The sequence below is a fragment of the Barbatula barbatula genome (genome assembly GCF_947034865.1).
Source record: "Barbatula barbatula genome assembly, chromosome: 10".
NCBI classification, from domain to species: Eukaryota; Metazoa; Chordata; class Actinopteri; order Cypriniformes; family Nemacheilidae; genus Barbatula; species Barbatula barbatula.
This window is the reverse complement of record NC_136773.1, coordinates 21,311,443-21,333,952: the sequence shown is the minus strand read 5'-3', so window position 1 is coordinate 21,333,952 and position 22,510 is coordinate 21,311,443. Positions and strand designations below refer to the sequence as shown.

The window sequence follows — 22,510 nt, the reverse complement described above, 5'->3', positions numbered from 1 at the left end:
TTAATGAGACATACCTCAAGAATATTTCATAAAAAGTAGACCGTACAAAGTATTTTGACTCTACTTAGTTTAAAAGAACTACAATATGTGAAAGCATACTTAAGGGTCTCTTTTTTTGTAAGGGCATGAAAGGTTCCCATTTAGATAAGTAAATGTGCATGAAATGAGAGGGAATCATAACTTTGTTTCACTAAAACAGTTACTTTTCTGGAGTTTGTGTGTTATAGACAGACTATCCATGTGTGGTTTGTTTCGTCACCCATTGCAAAACCCCCAGTGGACCTCCATGTTTGATAAAGACCCCACAATTCCACAAGTAGTTGGCCGGGCGTGATTTCATTATCGATTCTTATCCTAATCATTGATAAGCCTGGATGACATGGCCTGTTGCATTGTGGGAGTGATCGGCCAGAGGGCCAGCTCATGCACTAATAACATGATTGGCTAATCACTCTTTCTCTCTCTAAGCACTAATGTGTTGTTCTGTGTGGGGAACGGGAACTAAAAGGTCCCTTGGTGTAGCGTGTTGGCTCTCAGCCCTCAGCACTGTAGATCTTTACAGCAGATTAGTGCAGAAATTACTCACAGATTTATTTTTGTATTCCGGCTTAGACGGAGGATAAGCACAATAACGGGTAGATAGAAGCTAAATTGGCTCACTGGTGGTAAATGAGCTCTGTATCATATCAGAAATACAAGGACAATTTTACATACAATTTTTTTTTATGGTAATTGTGATTCGTAGATTATGCATTGAAACACACCCACACACGCACACACACACACAGTATGTACTTTACTTGTAAAGTAAGTCACAGTTTTTCTGGGTTGTGTCCATAATGGGATAGCCCGTCAGTTTTCAAAGCAACACCCAGTAGAGGATCACAATGGTTTATACACACACTGTCCCGAATCGATTCATCTTAAGCGCACCCCAAAAAGGTCACTAATGTACTTTATTGCAACTTGGTTATTTAGACTTTTCCCTCACCGTATAATTCATAATATTTATTAAATTCAGCAATTACACTGTTATGTATAATCCACAGCAAAATGGCTTATATTCTCTACATTAATATCGGCAGAAGGTCAGCACTCAGTTCTGCTATATGTACTGTGGTATATTCTGGTGAAAGTCAGGAAGAATGTAGAGGAAAGTGCAGCAGTGGAGAGTGACATCACACACACGCACGCACACACACATCGCATTCCAGGTTCAATGCCATACATGCTGTGGTTCTCCAAATGTGGAACAGTATAATCACATCAACTCTATGAATGATGTTATTCCTCTGTGCTCTCTCTCTGGAAGTCCTGTGGGCCAGAGCCTCAAACAATGACTGAATTGTGCCCCACATTCTGTACAGTAACAGGCTTCTGAATTTATCGTTTGTGTGAGCTTTATTAAAGGGCTGCGATATCTGAAGAAGCCACATTAGCTCCAGTTAATAACAGTTACAGCAGAAGAAAATGCTTGATAACATTGACTGTCAGTCAAGATAACTACCACAGGATATAAGTATTTTGGATTGTTGTTATATTAGCATCATCCCTATAATATGATGATGTTATTTGGTTGCTGTAATGTGGGATGGTTTCTTTGGATCTTCACCACATCAGCATCATCGCCATGTTTTGAATTCCTTAGAAAAAAACATGGTTAATTAGGTTATAGCAATTACCAAAACACCTAAATACTCGGTATGTGCACCGTTTGATTCAATGTTAATGTATATAACTCCATCACAGGTATTAGCCAAATATGGTCTCCGTGGTATTTTTGTAACGATGCATCTGCTAAATTGAAAATACATTCGACTTATATTTCAGCCTGGAAATTGTTTATTGTCGTATATGATATAGCTCCAAAACTATGTAAAAGTTAACCACTCAGCACAAAGGACACCGAAGCGTGCGCTTCTCCCTTGCGCTTTGCGCCCCCCCTCCCCGCACGCGGCGCTAATGGGCGCCAGTAGACTCGAGCTCCAGATACGCAGAGTCCGGAGGCAACCGTCCAGTCACACCCAGACTGCATTTATCCTTTTTATTAGTTTTCTGTTTTACTCATTTTCTTTAGTTTGAGTTCGTCTAGTTTAGTGAACAGCCGACAAGCAGTGAGGATATTGAAGCATGACTTTGGATAATCGATCTTGAAGTGTCCAAGTGCGCATAGGATTACAGAAAATAAAGGCAGGCGTGAGCTCTAACAGGTACATGTTTATTATTTATATTACCTTATTTTTTATATATATTACAAAAACCAACACGAGTCGAAGTTTTAAACCTCACTTTTTACCATTAATGTAACTATTTTACGCATTTCGTGAAGCATAACGCAACACCGATAATCATGACGTGCACTGACTGACTTACATTACATTATTTAACGTTATTGTATTGCATTATGAAATGTTAAATTACATTATATTATTATTCTTTCATAATTAATTTTACATTGCCCAAATTGTTCCTATTAAATAGGCTACACCCCATTTGCTTTGATGGACACCAGCACTTGAAACAGTGGCGTGTATTCTCTCAGAAATATTAACAAACACACGTCAGATAGTGTACAGTAAATTACTGGCTCTCAGGAGAATAAATATTTGCACTTATACTCTAGTTTATCATGAGCAGTCGTGTGCTCTTCTCCTTTTTTAATTTCAGACGATTTAAAGCCCAGCTGTGGCTTATTAAACTTTATCTTACTGGCAACCCTGCCTGCTTGGCTAGAGCAAATAGTTGACTGTAACAAGTGGGCAGCTTTACAAATTTCTGCTATTGTAAAGGTGAAGATTCCATAAACGTTATGCATGTATGTAGTATTTCAAACGTATTTGTAAAATACAGCTGCAGTCTGCATGTCAGACTGATAACATTGAATGAATTAAGGAAAGATTAACAAGGTTATGAAAGCAGATAAGAGGTATTTTCACAGGGCTGCATGGCGGTGAGGAATGTTTAACGGGAGTAAAGTGTGTCTGTCATGGCAATGAATGATGGGAGTTCTCCCATCCGTTTCAGGTCCTCCTCACACCTATGTGCCAACGGCAGTGATTGGCATTAACTGTTGACTGTCTGGTTCTTCAGAAGCAAGCTCGGGGAGCCAGGACGAAGCACTGGAGTGAGTGAGAGGGAGTTCTTTTTTCCTCACTGCGGCGTTTGCCCGTGTTAACGTGCGGGATAATACCTCTCTCTGATGCACACAGACTTTATGGAAACTCTCGCTCACACACCCTGTGGTTTTATGGGGTGAGTCCAATAGAAAGCTTCAGTCATGAGCTGCATCTGTAGTGCGCACACACAAAGCAGAGAGAGATTTTTTTTTGATAGGGGTCCAAAGTATGGGCTGATTAAAGTAAATATTAATAGGTCATGAATTTAACCTCAATTATTCTTGCACTATAATGAAGGATATCCACCGGTTTTACTGTAAAGCATGATTTTAGCTGTTTTCTTTACATTTGCATGCACAGACACACATAAAATATTTTTTATATGTACCAAATGTACAGGATACTTAGTATGTACCGAATGTAACGTTTTGTTTTAAGTTTCATGAGTGACATATATTCGGATACTTGAGGTGTTGGAGGACTGGATTTCCTCTGTGTATGTTGGGAAAGAATACACAGAGTAAATGGCAGGGTGATGGATTCTAGCTTCTATGTGTGTCCGTGCTTAAGTGTGTTTACTGTACGTCTGTCGGTCTTTGGGGCATGCCATCTGGGTGTTAATAGGTTCTAGCACAGAAGTGCCATCGTTCTCTCAGACTTCTGTCTCTCTCTCTGTCTCCTTCATATTTTTTGTCTTGCCATCTCTCTTAACTACTTTGCACTTACTTTTCTTCACACTCTTTTAGGATGCAGATAGCCGTACCATAGTGAAGAAAAAGTAGATTTCTACAACTTGTAAGTGTAAATGTGAGCGCTGCTAGGGCATTAGTGGTGGTTGCCAGGGTACTGCTGTGAGGTTGCTAGGGTGTTGTTGTTTGTTGTTAGAAAGTGTAAAACAGGCTCAATGATAAGGGTCCATTCTCAGGAGTTCGTTTTACCATTTAAGGGCCCACCAGAATATTTAATTCACCATTTTTTACTACTTCTCTGTATGTGTGTGTGTGTATGTTTTCCGTCACGGGTAACATGACTGACTGACTCTCAGCTTTGTCTCCTTCAATAGGCTCCATTCATTAGCCCTTGCACACCTGAACACCCATGATAAAAACACTAAACAATGTCGAACACCCTGTCCTTTTTTGACACAGTGTAAACCCAACACCATTTCTTCACCTTTTGTGGGTAACGGTGCAACTTTCAATCCGTTCCAAACAGAGAACCAAGAGGGGACATTATCTGAGCACTTTGTCCGCTCTCCATTACAGCTATAGAGGTTCCTTTCAGGATACATAGAATTACCCATAGTTCCCTAAACCTGCCACTCACAGGTAGACAGACCGTGTCAGGTATTCTGTGCACATAATGAGGTTTGAGAATGTTGGCTGGGAGGAAATTCTTCACATCTCTCTATCTTTCTCTCCCTCGGGCTCGCTGTCATGAGATATGTACCTGACTTAAATTGTCTGAGCTAAGGGCAGGTATGAAGCTGAAACCTTTCCTCCTTTGAAGACGAGAGGGGGGATTAAAAACGTATCATTAAACATGGACTTGGCTCAAACCAACACGACTTAAGTTTCACCTCTGTTAATGTTTGCATAACACAAAGGAAAGCTTTTACTTTTAGGTTTTCATTTGCCCATGTCATTTGATATCTTATTCTGTTGCCTTTACCATAACAGGCAAACTTCAGAGCGCAGTGATCCGTGGATGATCATAACAGTTGTGGAAATGGAACAATCACCTTAAGTCGGACATACCGTCTGTAGGAAACAGTTGTTGAGGATTATAAATGAAATGTGATATTGAGCCACTATGACATTCTCTATGCGTGAGCTTTCGAGATATGTGATGGGCGGCTGGGCGGTTGTGTTGAGGCAAAAAGAGTTTCCAAAATGACACATGAATAACATTGAATGAGTTCAAGTGAAGGTTCCTTTTGCCTTTCATTGCATACGTGAGCTGTCTGTCATTCAACAGTTTCCTGAGGCAAGTGTAATTTCATTTGTATTCATAACAAATGAGGGAAATGGGATTTCACAAATGTTTTCCTTATTGGTATTGAGTTGGGAGGTATACACAGGTTGGAGAAGGTCATCTATACACATGTTTATAGCAAGTGGAATTATACTGTAACTGGAAAAAACCCATACACAAACAGGTTTTGTCTTTCAATGCATGGGACCAATTTTGTCTATACATCAAAATACTGGATGCATTGTTTATTTGAAATATACTTTATATATTGTTTTCTTATTTCATATCGTAGAATACAATACATGTTTTTACAATGTAAGCATGGGAAATAATAACTTTTAAGAATATGCTTTAAGAAAAAATTCTACTTCAATCATGAGAGTACAATAAAATACTGTTCCAGACAGTATATTAAGTTGTTAGTAGCAAATTTCAGCCTTTCAATGTTGAGCCTTCCTTCCATTTGATATGATTGATATAAATCACTTGTGAAGTAAGGCACATTTTCATTGTATGACATGTTGTCATTAGTATGTTATGAAAACAATGCAATGTCTAACCTTCTGTCTGTGTGTGTTAAAGTGAACATTATTTACACATGAGTAACCCCTACAAAGTACTACAACCATAACAGTGTGATTGACCCCTGCCAAGAATAACTCAAATATGTAACTCAAGCTCCTAACAATGAACTTGGTGTGAGCCTTTCGTAGAGCTGCAGGGTAAAATAGTGTAATGGACTGTCTGTGGTAGGTGAAAGAAGCTTGTGTGGAGATGTTTGTGAAAAAAAAGTAAAAAGAAATTGATGTATGAAACCCATATGTGTTGATATCCTTATGACATTTGCACTAGGAGATAACTCCCTCTGGCCTTTTAAACCCCAAATATACATTTCTAATGCTGAACATTCAGTCAAAATCAAAGATATCTATGATACCACCTTATTCTTCAAATAAACAGACATATCTGACTTATCTTTATGGTAGCGATGTCTGTGTGTCTGGTGCATGTAAATGTGCAGCAATAGAAAATCATTCAATAGGACAACAGCAGTCTTCCACGAATAACCAATGACGAGACGACACGTTTGTATCAGACAAAAAATCTATCTCAGAAATAAATGAATGTAGTTAAAATAAAAAGTTATCCTCACCGAACAAATGAGTCAATTGTTGAATTGCTCCTTACAAAAAATGTGCAATTAACATTCATCCGTTTCTTCTGCTCCGTATTTCAGTCAATCATTTGTCCATTTATTCATTTGTTCGTTCCTGCATTCAACGTAATTGGTTTGTTTTGAGAGCCTCTGCTCTGGAGAGTGGGAAGATGTGTAAATCGTTCTTCCTAATGATGCCCTTCTCAAGGAAATATCCTAATGAAGACAAACTGCTACAGTTTGCTCGCCCTCTCTCACAATTTCAAGCCACTCTGTTGACTAATGAAGCAGATTCAGACATGATCATCACCCCGACCTCAGCCCAAGCGTTTTATAATACTGGCTGTTGTACTGGAGGGAAAAGGGCAGAGTAGATGAGAGATGGGTGTGAGAAATAAAAGATGGGTGTTTGAAAGGCGGCTGAAAGTGGCTGCTCTCATCAAGCTGACCTTTTGTTTGGAGACAAACAGATTTAGAAAGAGGGAAAGAGACGGAGAAAGTATGCGTGTTGGTGGACAAAAGAGATGATTTGAATAGGGCAGCAGCTGATGCAGGCCTCAAATGCATAGGGATGCCTTAAAGAAACCGTGTAAAGCAGCTGAGCATTCGCTCGGGATTTAACAAGATTTTACACACGCGCTCACGTACATACACTCACATGCCTCCCACAGAAACGCCCAGCTGCTCCTTTAGATAACTTCTGTGCGTTCATTCCATCACAGGTCGGCAGCAAAGCTCTCCTTTCGTACTATGAAGACCGCTGGAGATACAGACAGTGGGAAACAGAAGAGCAGACACCAGTGGCTCCCACAGGGCAAGATGCTGGGATGGGCAGGACGGGTCAGGACGGAGCGGTTCTGCCCTGTCTGGAGGTCCGTCCTGGTTTTACTCTTTCTCCGTCTGCCTGAGGCGAACTGCACGAAGGAGAGCGTGTCGAGAGTTAAACTGAGCTACAAAGGTACAATGTTTTTCTTTCTGTGACTTTTATATTGTCGTTTTTAAAGAAATATATATATATATTAATAGTAAAACTCAATGTGTGTTTAAGGTGTAAATGAATCAAGTTAATCCAAATGTAGAGAAAAGGAATGTATTTTATGTAGTTATTTTAAATGTCTGTGTAATTGTTTGCCGTTTTTTGAAGATGCATTTTGAAGTGCAAGTGTGATGAGAGGTTTATAACTCGAGGTCAATATTTAGACTGCACTTGTGACTGATCGTGATAGTGTACATAGGGAATGTGCTACATTTCACAGTAGCAGACGACTTTCTTATGTTTGCTTGGCTGTGCAAATGAAGTCATACCAGAGACGTTCATTGTTTTTTATAAAACGTACTATGAAAATTGAGCTTGTGGCTGCATAGAAGTGCGACGCATTCACACACAAACACATCCTTGCTGGTGTTTAGTATGAATTAGAGTTCAGGGCCCGATCAATGTGTGATGCCATAAAACAAGTGAAGCGTAAAAGAAACAACTGTGAAATTAATAGCATGTCCTTATTTGTTTGAACACATGTTGGTTACGGGTTGTTAAGAGTCATGCCTACATTCTCCACAAACATCAACACGTTGTAAATCTTCACTAGTTACCATGGATCGTCTGAAATGCCTTAGACGTTAACTTAATCTAACTAACATGAAGTAATAAAAGTTAGCTGTTTCATATTTGTCTTTCTTTCTCTCCTGAATTTAAGAGCTGCCTCAATTGAATTGATTCCACCGAGAGGAATAAAGTTATGGCTCCCCAAATAGCTTTCTTAATCGGACCCTCAACGTGCCAGCACTACTGAAACAGACCTCAGCCAAATCAGGAAACAAAGGCCAATAAAAATATGACCGACTGTGGTGTATGGTTGCTGTGCGTCAAATCGCTATATTTTAGTCATTTTGTTGGTGAGAATGTTTGTGCTATAATGATGCTCTGTGCGTATCTTGAAGTCATCCATACAACACAATATGCTCCGTGCTTGATTTCGATTACATTTTTAACGCACATCTCACAGCTTTTGCAAAGCAGTTTTGAAAAAAGACACAAAATGAAAAATAATGAGTTTCTGTAGCATTTGTTTATATAAATGTATATGATCAATGATCATTTATGATACAGAACTCTGGCTTCTAGTTGAGAAATTAAACGGCTTACGGTTTGGCATTAAGTTTCTGCCCTTTCTGCTTTGTCTATTGTTTTACTCCATGATTTTGTTCTGCTCACTATCCCTCATTGGAGCAAACCTTTTATCAAAACACATCAGCACCTTTTCTGTATCAGTACACTTATCTGAAAACCCAGACCAGTGGTGTGCACACCTCAGGGCCAGTGAGCAGCAGGCTTTCCTTACCCATCTGTCTTAACCTGTTTTTCTCCCAAAGGAGGGCTAAAGGGGGACATCTGATATGCGTCAGATACATCTCATAATATTCTCTTGAGTCAACTAAACAGTATCCTTTCTATCGCCGACATCACTTCGTACGGACAGTGTGCAGGGGAGTCAGCGAAACACCAAAATATTATCATCAGTTTGTGTAAATATTTCTTTTAAAGACAGGCCCCCTCTGTACGGGGGTCTTCAGAGTTATTGATTTGTTTAATGAGTGCGGTATATTTTCTTGTGTTTGACATAACGGGTACTTGGGTGATGGACGTAGACACGCATATCAGAGTCAAGCCTCGTGTAAATACGTACAGACTCACTCGAGACGAAACACAAAGCCTTATTTTGCAATAAGAAGCAGTCTTTTTAAGAGCCCACGGTACGGTATTTAATGAAGTTACAGCTATATGGCTCCCAGTTGGCTGAGGTTTTCCAAACACGTAGGTCAAAAATATGATCATGTATCATCTTAATGTGCACGGTTCCTCTAGTTTCCACAAGTTTGGCTTTCTGCCTAAACATAAGTGAGGATATGGATTACTCCGAGTGTATAATCTTTTACCCTCTGAGAAATCTAAAAGTCTCACTTTGGGGCATCATAGCTTTCATGTGTATCCCAGTTTTTGGGGAGGCTTTCATTTGCCACACCCTCAATGTATGCATTAATTTAAAGTATAAACACTATTTATCTGCAGGGCTGAATGACTTTATATGTAAAAGTCTACAATTTAATTGAAATAGACAAAATGTTTTTTGTGTATACAGGGAGCCTGTGGTTGTTATAAGATTAATGTTTTATGCCACTGCAAGCAAACTAGAGACATCCAGACTATTACACTACAAGCTAATAAAAACTAAATATATATTACCTGAATGAGGACTCAAACTGTTTGCCACTTTTATGTTTCAGTGATTTATGTTAAATATGACAACAAAAGCATTACAGTTTTATTACATTTATTTTTTTTCAGATGTGCTTGTGTGATCAAGTTGACCAGATTTTTTCCTTTGCCGATACAGCAATTGGTTCTTTTATTTTAAATCTTAAAAAGGGAAATCCTGTTTACTGCCTCTGATATAAATCATTAATATAATTATAGAACATTCAGCTATTAAGCAAGATTTTAATTGAAGGCTTTATCTGAATAATTTGACCACCAGTGTTACGCTTGTCATCGCCCACCAACAAATATAAAAAAACGCTCCAACACTTGTTATTAACTCTCTCTTGAGTGGACGCAAGGGATGGATTCCCTTAAGAGATCCAGATTATGCTCCAGAGCATCGCTGAACAGGGATTCATTCAGCGGGGGGCTCCGACCTAATACTGTTTGCAGAGTAGATTAGCACCAGCTAGTCTGACGTTAGACATCCCACATGAACGGGGTTATATTTTGGAGAGGATTATTCTTTTGTAAATATTGATCAGAGGTGACCTGTCCCCGACCCTACACCCCGGAGAATAATAGTTATATACTAGGATTTATTCAACGTCTTGACGCTCAAGGCTCAGAACACTGACGCCATGATCTGACCACAACACAGATGTTTACACAAGATGTGCGCCTATGGAAGCCATCAGAGGAAGGTTGAAATTCTAGAGACAAAGAATGAATAGAAATCAAGAATGCAGATTTCATGGAGAATTGAAAACGCAAAGTAAAGGGGTGTTTTGGGTGTTTTGGGTGTTTTCGGCAGATGGTTATGTTTTGTGCATGGAGAGCATTGGGTGGAGAATTGTATTCTTTAGTCAAGCATTATGACGTGTTTTGAAAGTATGTCAAGAATGGTGTATCCAGAGAGATCAGTTTGTATGCAAAGAGGACAATAAGAACCTAAGAATCCGACTTCACCTCTACAGGTTTTCCACCTCTCTTAAATTGTTGTTGATAGCTTGCAGCCTTTCAGCTTATTTACATTATCGTAAAAGCTTGCATTCTTTGTATGTTCAGATGGTAATCTGCACCTCGGCTGTCTACACGGTTTACTGCCTTTCTACAGTTAGAATAACAGAATGTGTCATTTCAACCTTGGAGAGAACATGAAACGTGTACTACGAACGAACCTTCGGGCTAATCTGACTCTGTGCTCACATTGATAGTGCAGATCTGATCCAGTCGATGGATCTGAACAGTTCAGATGCTCCTGGTTTATGTAAGACAGGTGATGGGAGGGTTAGAGGAAAGAGGGGTTGTGGATGGGGGACGTTAAAGAGAAGATCAAATCTTAGAATGTTGTAAAAATGTAAAGCTACTTTGAAACAATGCAACATTGTATATAAATAAACTTGAATTGAATCGAATTGAAAAATCGAATGGTTTACATTTCAGTACATTTAAATAGAGAGAGATGAAGGGAGATGGCAGTATGGGTGAGATCTTCAACACTGTTTCTATATCAATGCTTGCACAAACTACTTTTCAGTTTTTACTTTTCGTTCTACATCACTTTTCATGGGTTTGGATGCTGTTTAATTTATTGGTTATGGTTCCCTTTTCCTCAATTACAGTACAATAATTCAGCGAAAGAGAGGATTACATATTTGTACTTACTACAGTTCCTGTCGCCATTTATGGGTTACGCTGTGTTTATGTTTATATAAGTAGAGCCTGTTTATGTCCGTGTATGTTTGTGTGTGGCCGTGTGTTGACCGCCACTTGATTTTTCCAGAGCTGATCCATTCTCGAAGCGTGGTGCCGTTTATGGGTTCCAGCGAGGGACAGCAGTTTCAGACAATCCTATTGGATGAGGAGAAAGGCAGATTACTGCTTGGTTTTAAAGACCACATCTACCTTCTGGATCCAGACAACATCAATAAACAGCCCAAAAAGGTAAACGCACCTTCACACCTGCAAACATGCAGAATCAAACTTTCACCATGTGGGATGTTGGACAAAACTGGACTTTTTCATATGGAATCATTAGAAGCCTTCAGACGGGTTGACAGATGTAGTGATGTAGTGTTTTCATTACATCTGAGGAATATAATGGAGTCTTATGAACAAAGTTTTTGGTGAAGTGTGCTGTCCTGTCTTGTCTCTTCACCGGTATGTGCTCTTTTTCTCGTTTAGCTGTGTGTGTTTCTGTGTATATATGAGGCTTAAGGGAAATACTTTTCCTAGTCAATTGCAGCCCATGAAAGCATGTTTAATGGGCTGCTGCTTGAAACATTTATGGAAAGTTATGACAAAAACTAACTTGCAAAACACTCTCCATCACTCAAATCTGATTAGGATGTTGTGTTACAATCACTTATGGTGTTTTAATTCAAGAAGCCTCTTGTACACTTTCAGATGTGTTGTGTGTGTGTGGTCTTTGGTGAGAAATCAATCTTTGTAGGCTTTAAAATCTTTATAGGCTTTATAATCTTTATAGGCTTTATAATCTTTATAGGCAAACCTGTGTTTGTGTCAATCTGTTGCAGGGGGAAACCTACATTTCTTTTTCTGATATAAAAAGTGACGTCTTGTGTTTCTTAAAGGAAAAGTTCGCCCAAAGGTGAATACTCTGTCATGAATTACTCACCCTTAAATTGTTCCAAACCTGTATGAATTTATTTGTTTGATTGAACACAAATGATACTTGGAAACATTTTACAGAACAATTAAACCTATACAGGTTTGGAACAACTTGATGTGAAGTAATTCATGACATTTTTTGGGAGAACTATCCCTTTAAATTGAAGATGTTCATCATTTTTACGGGTTAATACTTGGACATAATAATCTAGATTAAACTAAACACAAATCAGAAACTGTTTATACTGCTGTAATCTCAGACAGGCAGCAAGTTTCTGTTTATCTCATAAATACATTATGGTGGCAGATGTGTGTTTATGTGTGTGTGTAAGAGATACAGATTTTCCTCTGCTCACTTCAAACCTTCCTAAACACTCTTAAACTATAAACTGTCATTTAACTGATCTGCAGATTCCCATGGCATCACCTACAGAGCTACTTAGCTGACCTTACACCATCACACCTGTCAATCACTGTCCCCACGGTGGTCTCGATCATGACACTCTCTCATCACACACGCACACATACCCACGTTCAAGCTCATTTATAATGGTTGCACCTGTAATACTCGTATGTTAAGATGTAAGGTACACAGATCTACAGCAAGGATTTACAACAATATACACAGAAATAGAGGCGGGCTGCCAACAGTAGGCCTGTGCCAAAGCTTTGAACATTCTACAACCATCTGTTGAACTGCATGCTAGTACATTTTTCCCTTATGTGTGTTTGTGTGTCATAAGATGATCTTTGTTTGTAAAGCTTATGTTTGTATGTACTGTATGACCCGTGATGTTCTTTATATGATGGAGGGTTTAAATATGTACTGTATCAATTAAGCCAATCTTCAAAGCACCGTTATGTAAAGTCTCACAAGCATGTGTAGTCATATGTAATCAGATTGGTTAGCTGGATAGCACGTTACATGAAGAGACGGCTCTCAGAGGTCAAGGTCAAAGGTAAGCCCTGTGCACGCTAAGCGCTTACGTTTTCTATAACATTTGTTTAGGACCTCCATCACTGTTTATCTGTACCCCCTCTCTCCCCCCTTCTTTTAGAGCTTAAGCTAGAGCGTATGTTTTTACATGTGTACGGCCCTTCATCTGGTAAATACTCAATGGATTTAGTTTAAAATCCTACTTTAAGTCACGGCACGATCTCAAACTAAATAAAATATTTTTGTAAGGTTTACAGTTGACTGTTAATGACCTTCCTGTTACGATTCCATGACAAAGTTGCTATTGTAAACACTGACCTTTAAGGTATAAGGTGTTTGTCAAGCCAAATTTAGTTGATTTCAAGTGTTCTTATGTGTGTTTCTCATGTAGATGAGCTGGCCAGCGCCGAGAGACAGGGTTGATATGTGTATCCTGGCCGGCAAAAACCCTCTGGTGAGTAACAGGGAGAATTATGTTGCTGAATGATCATTTAAGCACACAGTCTCTTGTCTGTAAAAAAGTTGAATTATATAAAAAGAATGACAGATTAAGTCAGTTTGTTTAATTCCTATTGTACTTTCTTTTTTACAAGCTTACATTCTTTTTCTCTCCCGCCGCAGACCGAATGTGCTAATTTCATACGAGTTTTGCACAGCTACAACCGGACCCATGTCTACGCCTGTGGCACCGGAGCTTTCCACCCCACCTGTGTTTTCCTAGAGGTCAAAGGTTACAAAGAGGTAAGGGCGTACATGATTGACCATGTTTAATGCATTTTCAGCTTGATTATTGAATGTCACATTATTACTTGCAGTTCAAAACCAGTTGTTGTTTTTTTACATAGAGAAGTTTCTTGCAAGAAATTTCAGGCCACACAGCAAATGAAAACTAACCATAAACTCACGTGAAGCTTCAGAAAAATACCAAAAATTATATACTGTATAAGTAAACTATGTAACTTCTTTACCCAAACGGATTTTGGTTCACAAGATGAATTCACAAATCCATCATTTGCCTCTATAATTTGTTATTGCTTTTATGCAGTTTTTGTCTTTTCTTGAGCTATTTGAGAGATGTACTATTTGCTTTACCGTGCTTACAGGGAAATTCTTTAGAAATCTGTTTTGTGTTTCACTGAAAAAATTACAGCATGCAGTTTTGTAGGTTATGGTTAAACTTTTCCATTGTAGAGTCTTTCCATTTATGTTAAACTTTAACGCTGAGTTTTTTACATGCTATATGGTTGTAGGACAGCTGGCTTCATCTCCACAGCACCAGTGTTGAATCCGGTCGACTGAAATGTCCGTTTGATCCACAACAGCCTTTTGCTTCGGTACTGACAGGTGAGACTGACTCCAAAATATTTTCCTTCTCTAAACAGAAACCTGTGTGAAGCCTTTTACCTCTTTCACATGTATAGGGCTCTCCACCAAGAAAAAACATTTTGCTCTGTTCTGTTTGCGAGAAATTAGTTTCAAGTTAAAATTACACTTAGGTTTCCAGTGGTGTGCTGTAGAGAAATGTCACACCCTGTTAAGAGTGCCAGCTGTAAACCTTCCAGACTCTTTTTCCTTGTGTTCCATTTTTGTATGGAATGGCTTGTATTTTAGCGTACAGACCGGGTTGTTCAAGCTGAGCGAAGTTTGATTTATTATAGTGATTTGTCATTATAGATCGACTTCCTACGAGGAGCTGGATTGCTACGTTGTAGTCTCAGTGGAAAGACAAGATTTAGTAAAGTTGAAAGGAAATACTTCATCCAAGAATGACAGCTATCATTTACTAACCCCCATGTAGTTCCAAACCAGCCTTTCGGGAGACATTCTTACCAAATGTCATGTTGCTTTTATTTATATGACAGAAGCATATTGTTACCAGCTCCAAAAGGGTAAAATAGCACTATAAAAAAATATAGCCGAAATGACTTCATGTGATAACTTCTGATAAATTCTAGGGTTCGTTTCACTGTGATGCCCTAAGATGTCCGGGGCTGCACTCGTGCCACAATGGGCGCATCAGCATGTGCCTACTCGTGCACCGAGAGTCGTGGATAACCTGCTGAACCCCGCTCTTGAGTGGGACTGGGGATTGCAACTGTTTCCACGAACGAGGAATTCCCAGTAGGCACAGGTCACAAGCCCGCGTCGATTAAGTCCCTGCCCTTTGTACACACTGCCCGTCGCTACTACCGATCGAATGGTTTGGCGAGGTCGTCGGATTGGACTCACCGGGGCTCCTCGTTCGCTCTCGCTGAGCACCGAGAAGACGATCTAACTTGACTATCTAGAGGAAGTAAACTCAATTTAGCGCATTCGGTTCATGTGCGGCATCTTTTAGCTCTGGGACCGCCGCTCCGTCTATCAGTTTCAAACGATCTCCGAATCCAGCTTTGTATCCACAGTTTATATAACATTCATCACCCAAATGCAGCGAACAAACAAAAATGAGTTGTTCGCATGCTCCTTTTCCCGCTTTCCATGGTTGATCCGCATGCTTCACTCCAGAATTGTTGTTAGAAAAGTTGTTAGGTAACGATTTTACATGTTCGAAAAAATCTTTCCAAAGCCTTTACGAACGCTGGGGGAGTGTATCGAGCACAGAAATACAACGTAATACGTCCAACTCGTTTTTTGCGAGTTAGTTGACCATCTTAAACACCAGAAGACAGCACGTTTAACATTGTAAAGAAGTCAGAATGCATGACACACCGTTGCACCACCCCTTTAAAGCAAAGTCCATAAACCCTTTTGGTTGTCATGGATCCTGCAGGGTCTTGACAAACTTGTTTATAGAACATAAAATCCCAGCCGGACTTGTATATCAAACGTGAGGAAACGACAAGAGTAGACAGTCAGTTGTAATAAATGTGCCTTTATTGCAGCCAGACTGAACTCAGCTCTGTTTATTCCTTTTCTCTGTTTTCAGATCAGTATCTGTACGCTGGCACCACGTCGGATTTCCTGGGCAAGGACAGCACGTTTAGCCGCTCTCTAGGCCCGTCCCCTGACCAGCAGTACATCCGCACGGACATCTCTGAAGACTACTGGATTCATGGTCAGTCTACATTTTATAAACACGTCCTGCCTGTATAGCATAGCTGTGCTCCATAGCTTTCCCATCCTATAAACCATTTAATGGCATCTCAGTGGTACGCTGAAGAGGGTGTATCTTCTTTTGAATGTATATTGTTTTCGTTAGCAGCAGCACCAAATATAGCATTCAGAGTTGCTCGGCTGATGGGTTGAGCCAATGGAATGAAATAACCTCTTTCCCAACAAACACACACTCATACAACACACACAAAAATAAAAATGACCTATTTGCCACTGGCCCATTGCCTATTCCGCTTTTTGACTCCAGCTCTCACAGTATGTGGTCCAACCTGTCATTTGTTCGGAGTTGCACGTTTCTGGAGTTGCAGCTCACTGTCTTCCGCTAAAATAACAAATTACGTCTATGCACAGGCGCATCCATTTATATACGCATGTCACACACTTTGATTTATACTTGCATGAACCTGTGGGAAAGTTATTTTGGCACTAAACGGGTTGCCACCTTTAAGGTGTGTTCCCAAAACGTGATATGCTGTATATCCTGCCAAATTAATAGAAATGATTCCAGAGTCATAATATGTGATAAGTCAGTTTATTTCCTCTGACACGTCGCCTGGTCAGACCTGTGCCTGTGTGTACAGAAGAGCATTTGATGTTATTAGCTCAACTCCAGGCTTTGAGATACAGTATACCGTATAGCCTACCCATTAAAAGTGTCATGTAACTCGTAAATATTTCCACCCCTTAATAAAGTTGAAAAGTAACCACATGGTTAAAAAACCTAATGTTGTACAATATATCTTTTGCTGATGCATTGGCACAACTACAGTAGAATCTTTGTGCTTAGTTTGGAGCCTGCGTGTAAAATCACAGTAATCCTTCATAAATCTGAATTACCACCCAACTGCATCTCTACTCTCATCGTTTCCATCCTCATTTTATCTTCTGGTATTCTCTCCTATAGAGAGTCTCATAAAATGTGCTCTTTGTTAACTCCTTGACTTTCTTTAGTCCTTTAGACGGTGTTTTCCCGGTTGCTGATTCAATTTAATGTAGTTTAGTTTTGTTTCAGTCTTTTCCTACATTAAACACCCATTAGAGGTAAGATCTGAGCCAAAAAAAAGAAATGCCTTTCATTTTCACTAAACAGAAAGACAGACACAAACAGTGGGTATTTACAGCAGCGGAAAAACATTTAGAGACCATTTCAAAATCAGTTTTCTGATTTTAAAGTGTACTATAAGGTACAATTACCATTTTGTTTACTTCTGTGAATTTCAATCAATATTTATACCAAATATCAAATAAAAATACTTTTTCTTTTTGCATTTATTTGTAGAAAATGAACCTGGAGAAAGGTTTTCTTTTCAGACCTCGAAAACTACAAAGAATACAAGTTCAGATTCACTTTTAAGCAATAGTCAAGTCAGCTTTATTTATATAGCGCTTTTGACAATTTTCATTGTTTATTATGTGATAACCTTTCACATCGCTGTTGGAATGTGTCACTCCTGAGTTTTGACTTTGTTGAAACAGACACTGGATTTGGAATGGCCTCAATACATCTAGACCATGCAGATTAAATAAACATTTTTAACGGTATCTTAACTTTTTCCTCTGCGATTTAAGGGCCTTAGCTTTAGAACTTATCTACAAATCTTAGTATTAGTATCGGTTGTAAATTAAAGCTGACCGGCTTTTCTCTCTCTTGTCCCCACAGAGGGCAAGTTTATTGCTGCCCATCCCATCGCAGACACCTACAACCCTGACGATGACAAGATTTACTTCTTCTTCCGAGAGGCGTCCCGTGATGGAAGCACAAAGGACAAAAGCATTCTGTCTCGTGTCGCCCGCGTCTGCCGGGTAAGTGACTGATCAATGACTGAACTGCCATATCTTTTTGATCTCTGTCCTCCCCCACACTTAAGATTAAATGTCCTCCTCCTGGGAAGGGAGGCTTGCTGGTAGACTCCCCTTGATGTGATCTACTGAAAGCCAACCAAACCGCCGCTGTCAGGTGGGGTAAATCATTTTGGAGGGCGTGCTGTGTAGCTGCTGTCCAGGTCATTGTTCAAGATGACAGTGGAAATCCTTCATGGAGAAAAATAACAGTGCTATGTGACTCCATTGTGCTCCTCGTGTTGTTTAACCAATGTTTAATATAGAATATATTTTTCTTCAAATTTTTCAAAGAAATACATCTTAAAAATCACTCTTGGAGGGCACTTTATGAGGTAAAAGCTGTTCCTTAGGTTATTCCAAACAAAAAGAAGCAATGGGATCATTTCACAAACCGCTCTTTCACATGAATTGAGTGTACGAAGGATGCCCACTTAAAGGAATTTTGCTGTTTGTAAACATGTGATCCTGGGTACCTTGCCAAACCTTAAGTAATTTTCTAATTTTCTGGACTTTCAAAACTCTAAATGGCCCTCATGGTTTCCATTGAACGCAATATAAACCAATGGCATGTGTTTTAAACAAAATCCATGTGGTAAGACAGTAGGCTCTTGATCTAACACAAAGAGGCAGTGTTTGACCCAAAAAAGTTTTATTAGCTAAAAGCTGAAGAGCCATAAACATGCATTTTCCTTTGTCATTGTTTAAGTAACATTACAATGTCATACTGGGCCTACCGAAGAGAGAACATACATAAGAGACACACTTAGAGAGAGTCCTGTTCATTTATCTATTTGTTAATGTACTTCTACATATTTAATAACGCTTGCGAAGCTGTAAACCTTCAACCTGCAAATATAAAAAAATCTGTCCGAGATGTTGTTGGCTCATCCTCACAGGCTGTATGCAATAAAAATTCCAAGCTCTTTAGCAAAATTCTTGTTCTGAAGCGGGCGGGATTTTATAGCTTTAGGAGTGAGCTGTAAAGCCACCCGAGGCCAGATTCCTCACTGGATAACACTGGAGAGGGCATCTTTGAAGATTAGAGAATTTAGGGACCGCCACTCTTAAACCTCTTTCAGGTCTTTTACTACTTCTTCTCGAGTGTTATTCAAAAATTACAATGGCGCAAGCGGAATATGTTTGCTGCTTAAAGTGAGTGTCGGTGAAATCGGCCGAGTCCTTTGATTAAACTCTTTTGGCAATAATGAAGAGATTGATTGAAGTGTTCTCAACATGCTTTCTCCGTCTTCAAGACTCTGTGTTCTTCATTGTGTGTCCTGAGATCCGTGAACCTGTTCTTGGAGAATTCACGGGAAGGGCCGTTATATTCCCATTACAACTCACATCCCTCTTTCTAATCTGTTAATTGTTCTCTTTGCCTTTGTGTGTCTTTCTCTCTTCTTTTTGCTGGTGTTTGTGTACCTCTACAGTCTGTGTGTAACTGAGGAGCGTGTGGTTTCTGTCCTCTCACTCTTTACGAAACGAGTCGCAGTAATGAGAGGCAGATGCAGGTGTTCACCTCTCAATATTGAGCGTTTGCTTATGAAGTCTGTGAAATAAGGTTATGATTTCTCAACATGATACAGATGTGCTCTCAGATAGATCGATTTCAGATTAAAAGATGTAAGTGTTTGTTTGTGTGTGCGCAGAATGATGTTGGGGGCTTGAGAAGTCTCACCAATAAATGGACCACGTTCCTCAAAGCAAGACTCGTGTGTTCCATTCCCGGACCAGATGGCATTGATACACACTTCGATGAGCTCCGTGAGTGACATGTTGTGTTATCTCTCGGTCACACACAGATTTGATTCACTATATATAGCCTAAGATCATACAACTAATACTTACATCTTTTTATTCAAGTCTCATCATTGTTTTATCTCCTTAATCTAACCCTCACACAAACAAACTTAATGACAATGTTATATTTAAAATACACGTTTTTTCATTTAAAATGGCGCTTGAGTTGTTTTTGACGATTGAATTGGGCTTTGAATACCTTTACAAACTTGCAAACACACACACACACGCACACACTTCCCTTCTGTTCTTTTTCAAAACACACTTGAGGTTCATCACATTTTCTTGGCATTGTAAAAATGTTCAGCGATGTCCTCATGTATTTGTGTGTGTGTGTTGCAGAGGATGTTTTTCTGCTCCCTAGCAGGGATGAGAGAAGCCCTATGGTGTATGCGGTGTTCACCACCGCAAGGTAAGATCCAGCTGCAGATCGTATCACGATTTCAGTGTTTGTGGTTTTGTTCGAATCTAAAACGTTTGTCAAATGTTTATCATGGGCTATCATTTTAATACCTTATCAATTAGAAGTCTGTTTTTAATGAAATATGACAGCTATAAACATGGTTATCATTGCCAATTTATCTTGAAATAGATGTGTTTGTGCTCTGCAGTGCAATCTTTAAAGGATCAGCAGTCTGTTTGTATGACATGCAAGATATCCGTGCTGTGTTTAATGGACCATATGCTCATAAAGAGGGACCGGACCATCGCTGGGCGGAGTATGAAGGCCGAATCCCATATCCACGACCAGGCACTGTCAGTAACGTTTTGTTTTTATTTTCTCGTTTTAACTTGTAGAATCACCATGACTGATTCCATTAGTTTAATACATCACCACTAGAGGGAGGCAAAAAACTGTATATATTGTCCATCTTGTTTATAATTGACAATGCAGTATATGACTCAAAATGTATAATGCTGTCCAAGACAGTACATTATTAGTATTAGGGCATCTTCGTGAATACCAATATATATTTTTTCCTACTTGTTTTTTTAACCCAGTGCCCGAGTCGGACGTATGATCCTCATATAAAAACCACTAAAGACTTTCCAGATGAAGTCATCAGTTTCATACGACTGCATCCACTCATGTACCGCTCTGTGTACCCAATGACGGGCCGACCCATCTTTACACGTATCAACACAGAGTACAGGCTTACTCAGATTGTTGTTGACCGTGTGTCTGCTGAGGACGGACAGTATGCTGTTATGTTTTTGGGCACCGGTAAGAAAAGATTTCTGATATTATATAATGTCAAGAAAGTGCATGGCCTTGCAATAATTTAATTTATTATTAAGTTCTACAGGAGATAAGACATAAGTGTACAAGACCAGCAGGTGGCAGTAGAGCTTGTTTGAAAGAGAAACATGAAGACTCAAACGTGTGCATGTGTTTACAGATGCAGGTTCAGTATTGAAGGTTGTTAGCATCACTCAGGAAAACTGGTCCACAGAGGAGATCATCTTAGAAGAGCTTCAGGTGTTCAAGGTAAAGTTATAAATGTACACACTGGAAGCATTTAGAAATAAATACAAACAGACATATTAAGACATTGATACATTACTTGTTTTCAGAACCCCACACCTATCCTCAACATGGAAATATCCTCAAAACAGGTAAGACGAGAAGTTTTTCAAATTTTGTTTTAGTAAAGTGAACTTTTTACATTTTGTTTGAGTAAACTACCTCTTCAACTCGGGAATACACAGACTATGCATCTGTTTTGCAAAGGCTATAACTTCTACTCAAGAGAATTTATCAGCAAGCTGTTTTTGTTTCTGTTGTATCACAGGGATATTTGTCATGTGTTAGCAGCTGCGTATCTGACGGTTCTCAAGCCACTGTTTCAAAATTGATGTGTTAGGACTTTCTTTGTTTAGCTTTTCATTATCAGTGTTTCCCGATAAGTGTGTTGCTTTTGTTCCTGTGCCATTCCTTTCATACGTCCTTTGCACTCCCTTTGTCTAGTTATCTTCTGAAGTTCATGGTTAAGGATGCTTTTCAATCGAAATCTTATTTCTTCTTTTCAATACATATTTAGAACCACAAGGCTGTTTCAACTGGCCATCTGGCTAATATTTTTGGTAAATTAGTTCAAAGGGCCAATTCTTTTGTCAGGTTTAGCTTCTGTGTTGTATGCAGAAATGTTTTTGTATCTTTAGTTTAGGTCTGTGTTTGTGTTTACATAATATTTGGCTGTGTACTGTGCATATTCATTTCGTATTCATAAATACGTAAATATTTCCTAAATATGTATACGTGTATATGTATTCATTTATATGTATTTATTTATATTTAGCAATAATTCAAATGATGTTATGTTTATACATTTTCATACTTTATATATTTCTTAAATATATGCGTGTGTGTGTGTGTGCGTGCGTGCGCGTGTTATTATACAAAATTAATATGTCAATGCACAGACATATGTTATGTATACACAAACTTTTATTCTGGAGAATTGTATTATTTTGTACAGCCATACTTTAATGGAAGGAAATTGTTAAACAGATAAAAAGGGTTTCCAATTACAAAGATTCTGCTAAATGTTAAATACCACAAACAAAGCTTTTATTTTGACTGCTTTTTTTGGAGTTTGTATTTCTATTTTCTGTGTTATATATATATATATATATATATATATATTATATAGTCACACGTGTACATGCTGTTTTTA

General features: G+C 39.0%; 1 protein-coding gene across 3 annotated transcripts in view; it reads left to right on the top strand.

The window, feature by feature from the left end:
- Positions 1–1,971: 1,971 nt before the first annotated feature.
- sema3d (sema domain, immunoglobulin domain (Ig), short basic domain, secreted, (semaphorin) 3D) overlaps positions 1,972–22,510 on the top strand; it is a 28,254-nt gene continuing 7,715 nt past the window's right edge. Inside the window, exons 1-15 of one of the 3 annotated variants that reach the window (XM_079466312.1) lie at positions 1,972–2,210; positions 3,025–3,124; positions 6,969–7,204; positions 11,292–11,452; positions 13,468–13,530; positions 13,698–13,817; positions 14,327–14,420; positions 16,003–16,131; positions 17,851–17,993; positions 19,682–19,796; positions 20,175–20,244; positions 20,444–20,588; positions 20,835–21,057; positions 21,233–21,321; positions 21,408–21,449. In XM_079466312.1, coding sequence (XP_079322438.1) covers positions 6,997–7,204; positions 11,292–11,452; positions 13,468–13,530; positions 13,698–13,817; positions 14,327–14,420; positions 16,003–16,131; positions 17,851–17,993; positions 19,682–19,796; positions 20,175–20,244; positions 20,444–20,588; positions 20,835–21,057; positions 21,233–21,321; positions 21,408–21,449 — 1,602 coding nt within the window. In that variant the 5' untranslated portion in view covers positions 1,972–2,210; positions 3,025–3,124; positions 6,969–6,996. Of the gene's footprint in view, positions 2,211–3,024; positions 3,253–6,968; positions 7,205–11,291; positions 11,453–13,467; positions 13,531–13,697; positions 13,818–14,326; positions 14,421–16,002; positions 16,132–17,850; positions 17,994–19,681; positions 19,797–20,174; positions 20,245–20,443; positions 20,589–20,834; positions 21,058–21,232; positions 21,322–21,407; positions 21,450–22,510 lie in introns of all 3 variants that reach the window. The other 2 variants (XM_079466310.1, XM_079466311.1) reach the window with 2 other exon arrangements.